General features: G+C 36.0%; 1 protein-coding gene across 1 annotated transcript; it reads left to right on the forward strand.

Moving 5' to 3' along the window:
- Window positions 1-419: 419 nt before the first annotated feature.
- LOC149207052 (KH domain-containing protein At4g18375-like) lies at window positions 420-2,021 on the forward strand. The gene has a single exon (XM_089397901.1). It carries the CDS (start codon window positions 420-422, stop codon window positions 2,019-2,021), a length of 1,602 nt encoding a protein of 533 aa, XP_089254027.1.
- The last annotated feature ends 6,721 nt before the right edge of the window (window positions 2,022-8,742 follow it).

Genomic DNA, 8,742 nt, shown 5'->3' on the forward strand with positions numbered 1-8,742 from the left:
ATAAATAAATTTAAATAACAAACTTTAGAAATATTCATTTCTACCCCTCCCATGAAATTGACCCCGTAACGTTGTGAAGACTAAACCCACACAAATATTTTATCGTTCCCTTATTGTAACCCATTTCCCTTATATTAATATTGATATAAGAATATGAAAATATGATACTATTATTGAAGTGGAAACCTAACCCACACACGTCGGTCTTAAGACAAGGGTACCGGGTGAACAAGTTGTCGGCCTTAATAAGCCCTAACGCATGTCATATAAAAGGAGCAAATCAGTGGCCTTGACGGGAGGGTGCGGGAGACTTACGAAGACAGATAGGATTCATGTACACGAACAACTTGTCGTGGCTCAGCTCTTTTTGGTTAAAAGAGGGAGACATCTCATCTGTAAAAGTGAAAGGATTGCCTGCAATGGACGGGTTTTACGCTGCCATTGGAAAGCGAGCACGCAGGGAAAATGAGGTTCCAGAGAACAATGATGGAAATAAGAGGCTGAACTCTGGCACTGGTAGAGAGCGAGCTTTGCCTGGCGCTGACAGTACTGTGTATCGCATATTATGTCCTGTTAATGTGGTAGGAAGTGTTATAGGAAAGGCGGGTAAAGTTATAAAATCTCTGAGGCAGCAGACGCGTTCGAACATCAAAGTTACAGATACTGTTCCAGGCGTTGATGAGCGCGTCATAGTAATCTTCAGCTCGCCGTCAAGCGACCACAAGGAGCAAGATGGCAAGGCTTGCAATGAGAATGAAGTTGAACCTGTGTGTCCTGCTCAGGATGCTCTTCTGAGAGTGCATTCTGTTATTGTCCAACAACCTTCCGGCACAGATAATGACGTCGACAGAAAGAGACAACACATTGCTCGGTTGCTGGTTGCTAACAGCCAGATTGGAGGTTTGATTGGAAAAGGTGGAAATAACATCCAAAAGTTGAGGAGCGAATCGGGGGCACAAATTCAGATACGGCCAAAAGACGAGTTGCCAGCCTGTGCTTTTAGTTTTGATGAAGTAGTTGTCATATCTGGAGATGCAACCGCTGTCAAGGAAGCACTGTATGCAGTTTCAGCTTTCCTGTATAAACGCCCACCTAAGAAGCAAATTCCCTGGACTGATATTTTATCTCCAACGAACCCAACTTCACTCGTTCCTTCTGGTGTGCCTGCATTATTTACTCCGCCAAATTATGTTCCACAACGAGATTCACTGTTTGCTCATCACAGTTCAGTTCCTCCAATTCTTGGTACTTATGCCTCCGGCCATTTAGCAGCACTGGGAGGATATGGAAGTGAAGCTGCTCGAAGTTCATGGCCTCTTAGTTATAACCCTGCTCTTCCCATTGCTCCAAAATCTGGGAATTCTGCTGTTGAGAAAAGCGGGGAGGAGTTTTGTATTCGAATAGTATGCCCAAATGATAAAATTGGAGATGTGATTGGTAAGGGCGGCGAAAGTATCAAACGTATGAGGAAAGATACAGGAGCAAGTATTAAGGTCGAAGACGCACAGTCAGATTCAGATGAACGTGTAATTGTAGTTTCTTCAATAGAGTTGGCTAGTGATGGGGTTTCACCTACGCTTGAGGCAGTCCTCCAATTGCAAGGAAAGACTAGTGGAAGCACTAGTGACAATGACAATGGTGAAGGTGGCACTTGTACAAGGCTTCTTGTTCCGTCAAAGCACATTGGTTGCCTTCTTGGTAAAGGTGGCAACATCATCAGTGACATGCGGAAGCACACTGGAGCAAATATTCGCATATTTCGCAAAGAGGAGCGACCCAAATGCGCCTCCCAAAATGAGGAGCTGGTTCAGGTTACTGGAGAGCCGAGTGTTGCTAGAGATGCACTCATCCAAATTACAAAAAGGGTGAGGGAAAACATTTTCAAAGAGAAGTTTCATGGTGCTACCAACACGCACACCCACACAGTGCCTCTTTTGTCTAGTCTAGCTGTACCCAGTGCGATCCCTCTTTCATCATCAAGTTATGGCACAAGGCAATACGATCTAGGATTGCCAAGGTAGATCAGGTGCTCTCTTGTAAAAAGTTTCTTATTTTTTTAGTAATTCATTTTTTAAAATAAATATGTGCTGTATAATATGATTATCAAATTTGAGTTTGCTTAATTAATTTCATTTAAATTCATTTGGTTAATGAAATAAATTGAGGAAATTTATGATGTACTTTTAGGTTTATAATTAAAAAATTAAAATAATTTATTTTCTATTTCATTTATAAAATGTTATATAAAATTATATTCTATAAATAATTTTACAAAAAATTAGAGATTCAATATATAATAATAAATTTCCATGGATGAAAAAATTATATAAGTGAATAGAAAGAGTCTCCCTTCCAATAATGTTATTGTATATACTTATTAGCTTTTTACTGTGTATCTTAGTTATATTGTTCATATAGCAATGTTTATAATTCAATAAAAACTAATGCAAATTAAAACTATCACCTAATATAAAAATATTACTTGAAGAAAATATTTAAGTTTTAACAATACATTATAATAAAGATGGTTAAATCATTTAATAAGAGGCTTACAAGGATTGATATGGCAAGTATTGGTCCATGTCCATGCATTGATATATGACAAGTGTTGGTCCATGTCCATACATTGATATATATATGCTTGCGGCAAATGTTTGTCCATGTCCATGCATTGATATGCATGCTTGTGGCAAGGGTTTGTCCATGTCCATGCATTAATACACACGCTAGTGTAAGTGTTGCTCCATGTCTATGCATTGTTGGGGAAAAGAAACATGGCAGCGCTATATACTAACAAAGCTTCATGTTCCTTTATTACAAAGCTTCATGTTCCTTTATTAGGGCAATAATAAAAAGAAGGAAAGTAATGATTGAAGGAGGTAGTTGAGGAACATTTTCAAGGCTACTGATAGGAGCATTGCAAAAGCAATCATAGGAGTTGTGTAAGTGTTTTGTTACCTAAAAGAAGTGGAATCTCTTGAGAGAGTGTAAAAACGGAATGTATTTCAAAGCATTCAAGGAGGATTAACTGATGAAGAAGAGAAGAAAAATTGGAACAATTTTGCATATTTGTGCCTATAATAGCCAATGGATCAACACCCATTTGGAGCATGCTAAACTTGTTTAGTGAAAATTGAAAAGACAAGAATTTTGTAGGTAAATACTTCATCTAAGAAATTATAGAAGATAAAATCATTGAGGATAATGATGATCTGCAAGCTGTAGAAAATGAAGGCCCATCAAAAGTGGAGATTATGATGCATCTCTTGGATATGGAAGAAGGGGATAGCATTTACAACATGGTCAGGTGAAGGACCGTTGTGAAGAAGATTTCCACATAAACCAAGGTGAAACTTTGCCTAAGTATGGTGAGATTTGACTTCATAGAAAACAACTTGGTTACTGAGGTGAAAAAAATGGAGGTGAATGTTTTTAATTACATAGAAGGGAGCTTGGTTTTTGAGAGAGAGAGAGATATTAAGTTTGTACTTTATTTGATTCAAATTAATTATATTCCAAAATAAATAAATTGATTATACATAGAATTTGAAATCTAATTTTATATTTATAATAAAAAAATTGTAAAATAATTTATTTTTCAACACAATTTTACATAAAAATTATATTTTATGAAGAATTTAAAAAAATAATTCAAAGCATAATAACGTTCTCTTGATGAAAGAATTTCATAAGTTAAGCGAAATTTCTTCCCTTTCAATGATATTATTGTACATACTAATTGACTTTTGATTGTGTAATTATGTTTTTTTCCAATCTTATTTATGTTTTTGATATATAAATGTTTAAAAGTACACAATTTTAGATAGGGAGGAATTTTTAAAAAGATAGGGAGAATGATGTGGAACATCCATCAAACCCTCTATGTGTTCTATAAATTTGACTCTTGATCTCTTCTCATCAATTGTAGTTTTACTAGAAATGCTCCTTATTTCCTTTCCTAATTCCAAATTTTCTTGCAATGTTTCAAATAGTATGTTCGTTCTACCTCTTTCAAAAAACATAACAATGGAAGATGGTAAAGCAGTTGCAAAAAATTCTATTAACACATTAGCTATAGGTTGGAATCAATAGTAATATTTTTTTGTGACATATCAATGAAAGACAACTATAGAAAGGACCTTTCATTTTAAACAAGAACTTTTAACGGATCTTTGACACACAACTTATATCTCAATTCCATATATATAATTCTCTTTCTATTCCATTACCCATTTAAAAACAATGTCCACATATGAATACAATTGTTTATAAATATATTTTATATGCTCAACATTTACATCGATAACCTCTTTGCAGATGAAAATGGATAATGACTCTAGCTTCTACGTAATATATATATTTAAAAGTATGGGTGCTAGTCCACCAATCTAAAGTAGTCAGACTAACTTAATTTTGCATGTATATATCATCTTTCCTTTAATGTATTACTCAACCTATTCATTTATGTTCTCCTATATTAGGTGTCCTTAATACTTCGTTGTATAGTTATATTATTGTCCTTCGTCAACCTAATAAATGGATCTTGGTATACAGTTGTAGCTCACTACACTCTATAGTGCATATGGGATTTTATTAATCATTTCTATTAATGGTATCATGGGGGTTTTTAATTGGCCTTTCAACCACCATACATACATATGTCACCTATATGGCAATGGCGTTTCCAATTATTTATTGAATTTCAAACTCTCTAGAGTTTTGTATGCTCCCTTCGTTGGTAACTTCGAGGGTAACAACATAGAAATTAATTATACTATTATGGAAATTTTAATCTTGATCATACATCCTATCATGATGAAAAATTAATGGTCTTCATTCCTTCTACTCCGTTCTAGGGTAACCACCTTAGGGGTTGCCTTAGGCTCAATTCATTGTAACATTTGTGTTCGAAGAAAAACTAATGCTCTTCTTATGTTCACATTAGAGTTTCTTGATGATGCCTTATCACGCAAACCCACCACAGTGACTGTACTATTGTGTCTCGTTGCCCCAAGTTCGTAGTTTTCAGAGTTTTCCTGCCACAAAGGTTCTTCACAAACGTTACAACTTATTTTTTTGCTCGCAAATTTGTTCTCCTGCTTTTGCTTCTATCAGCGATTTACCATGTAAATCCATATCTAATAGTGGTTTGGTTTCAGTGATTAACAGGCCATGTCAATCATATGAAGAGAATTTCTCTGGGGTGGAGTATGGTTAACATTGTATCCCAATGGTCATGTCTCACTCTAGGTCATGGTAAACTTCTTACAGGTCTCTCTTTCTTTTTATTTAATGGTTATACGGTTGAGAATTTTTGTTCTATTTCACCATAAAGGGTGTTTTTAATAAATAGGTGGTTCTTCCCTCAGCAATAGGGCTAATATAAATGGTGAGGAAAGGGGCTATCCACCACTACAAGTAATCTACATTATGTAGGAACCATGGCTTTTAACTCGTGAATTCTTTTATTTTTTTCACGAGTTTTAATATTGATAATTTCCATTCTTCTTGGGGTTTCTTCGATTGAATAATTTCATCTTATTTCCATGTTGTTACAGGACCCTGGAGGCTAACATAGATTTTCCAATTTTCCCATGTTTTTAATTTTTCACATTCCTTCTCTTTCCAAGTCTACGCTTGTTGATGAACAAGCCTTTATTTCTAAATTTAAAATGTGATCCGAAGTATTCTCTGAATTGATACTATATATCATAAAGGTCTAACACATAAGGTTTGACCCTTGATTCTCCTTTGCGTTATTAGGGGCTTGCGACTTGAATTGGCCATGAAATTTGACTGCAATATGTTTAAAAGGAATGGGTACTTTTTAATGATTGTTGTCTTTAATTCTTAAGTTGTCTCTTTCGACATGCTGTAGCTTTCCATGGAATGTGAAAAAAAAAACTTTGGATTATAATGTAGTCTTTTTACATGGTTGGTGGTGTTCTATACAATTGTTAATTTTTCTTCAAGCATCTTTCTTATTCTAGTTATCTGTTGTTAATTAAAACACATTTTGATAAGGCATTAGTTACTCAACAAGTTGTTAAATTTGTTTATATCTATATATACCAAATTTGGTTTCTCTATTTTTGGCAAGGAAACTTCTTTTCACCAGTATGACTGAATAGCTCATTGGTTAATCAACTATCTATTTTTTTACTGTGAATATAAAGGAAACCGAGAACCTTACTATTTTATGTCCGCTTCCTCAAAATTTTCTATTAACAAGCTTTTTTTTTAAGTTTTCCAAATCTCTTGTGGTAATATGGCACACCAGTCGAACCATTATTGACTTTAAAGAATTTTATTAATGTTTTCTCATGTAAATGAATTACAAAAATGTAATTTATAGTTTTTCATTTTCTATTGTATTGATTTAGGGCTTCAACGCATTATTCCTCTTTTGCTTGGTCCTATTCAAACCCTGCAAGAAATGCAACTCTTGTTTTACTTTAGTTTGGTTGTGTGGTAATAAGAAAATGTTGTTGTAAATTATTATTCTTGTCTAAAAACATGATTGTAGTTTCTCTTACCTCTGAAAATCATTATCTTGTTCTTGATAATGACCCACATAATTACTGTGTTTATTTTTTATTCACACTCATGTAACATGATATCAAAAAAAGGAAAAGTATCCTTTCTTTTATTTTATAAAGGATATTTTCTATTGCCTATCAGTAAAAAATACATCATTTTTCTTTTCTTTTTTATAATTTTTTTTCTAAACAGTGGGCAATGAGAACCTGTTTTGGGTTCTCCTAACCCTATTGTTGTAGCTTTTGGGACTGATGTTAAGGCAACTCCTAATGTAGTATCTAACCCAATGTTTTGCTAGTACTTTGGGATATTCTTATAACAATAAGCTACTGTATGATAATATTAATTTTTTTAATCAATTGTACTAATACACAAAGAGATTTTCTTTCATACTTTCTACAACTCTTACATCTAACAACAAGATTTTCATTTTCTGTTTTTACTCAACCACTTTTTTTCACAAAGTCGGTTGCTAGATGTATTCAAAAAAGGAAGGGGAGACTAAGCTCTGGTGTTACATTGGAAGAGCTCATAGTATGAGCTTGTAGCTGAATTACATTGAGACATTCCGCTGGAATGCTTTTGTATACCGATTGAAAGATTCTAGCACAAGTGTAGATTCTGATAAATTGAGACAAAAGCAAATTGACTTTACAATAAATCTAGTCTATACTTATGTGACTGATCTGTCGAGCAGTGGAATCCTCCGGGTGGCTGTCAGCTTCTGCAACCTTTATACTAGAGGAACTGGTACTTGGGGCATTGAACTTGTCCATCATAAACTCTAGAATATCAACAGACTCCTGTATGTGTGCACAGGTATTTGTTAGAGCGTTGAATTGCTCCTGCAGAGAAGAGATGCGGTGAAGGAAGAGGTTGAGATCGGCCTCATATTTAGCTGTGATAATCCTTGTAGTAGCATCGATTTTTTTGTCCAGCAGACGCTGATGCGTTCTGACTTGTTCAAGTTCAGCTTGTAGATCACGACAATGAAGGCAATCTTCACTGCGATCCATCCAAAGAGCTTCAAAACTAGCCAGGAGCGACACTGGAAGAGGGCTCTCACAAGCTGTTGGATTCAGGGGCTAAAACAGGGCAATAGGAAGCGTTAATGGCCAAAACAGAGATGTAGTGAGGCGAAGAGTCGGGCCTTATCAAAGCGGAGAGAAGGGGTCGGGCATTAGGGAGCCTGAGAAAAGAGGTGTGACCATTAAGAGAGATTGAAAGCCGACTGTTAGCCACTGAAGAGAGAGCAAAGAGATCAACGAACATGAAGATGGGGGCTTGCAGGTGAAGGGGAGGCTTCTTGGAATAAATAATCGGTGGGCAGAGACCTATGAAGTACCAGATCATGTGGAAGAGGCATGGGCGATCAGGGATATCACAGGAATAGCTTAGGTTCAGAAGAAAAGCAAAATCTGCAATGAGATATGGATGGATTTTCGGCGACTTGCGACAGTATGCATCGGATTTACTGTGGATTTGATCAGGGTAATTTTTTGCAGAAGCGCGGTTCATTGGAAAAAACAGTATAAAACAATCATGGAAATCAAGGGATGAAATGGTGTAGGTCCTCATTGTTGCAGAGAATGCTTCCTTTAGGCCGAGAGCAAGCTTGACTAGCCCTTTTGTCATCTTCTCGATTAATGGAACGAAGGATGTGATAGAAATGGAACTCCTGATCATGAGATATCAAGACTTTGCATCGACTGATGGTTTGCTGCAAGAAAATGTTGGAAGCTTTCCGCCTGTTGTTCATTAAATTAATTATGATGGTAGAGTCACCAAAGATGAGGGCTTTTTTGATTCCTTGGGCCTGTAACTGAAGAATGCCTTGATAGAGGGCTAGCACTTCGGCCCTGTTATTTCAGAGGATTCCCAATCCCCATTCAAAGGAGATTAAGGGTTCACCAGAAGGGTTGTAGATAATGCCCCCTACTCCCGCAGCTCCCGGGTTTGATTTAGAAGCTCCGTAAAAAAATAAGGAGTGGGAGTTACTTGTGTGAAGCCAATTGCTGAAGTCGTCCTGCTTTAAGCGAATTTTTCAACTGTGACTGTTTGTTTTGCCCAGATTGCTACAGACTTTCACTGTTGGTGGGATACTGATCTTGTCAAGTAGATTTCTTATAAAGTCTCTTTCCTCAGCCCATAGACTAGTGATGTCAATTTTTTTGGTAATATTAGAAGCAATAGTTTCGATCG

The sequence above is a fragment of the Pinus tabuliformis genome, chromosome 1_2 (genome assembly GCF_031772625.1).
Source record: "Pinus tabuliformis cultivar Carrire ecotype Pingquan chromosome 1_2, CPIR1, whole genome shotgun sequence".
In the NCBI taxonomy this organism is placed as follows: Eukaryota; Viridiplantae; Streptophyta; class Pinopsida; order Pinales; family Pinaceae; genus Pinus; species Pinus tabuliformis.

Coding starts and splice junctions, on each gene's coding strand:
- LOC149207052 (XM_089397901.1), top strand. CDS start 420: ATGGACGGGTTTTACGCTGCCATTGGAAAGCGAGCACGCAGGGAAAAT.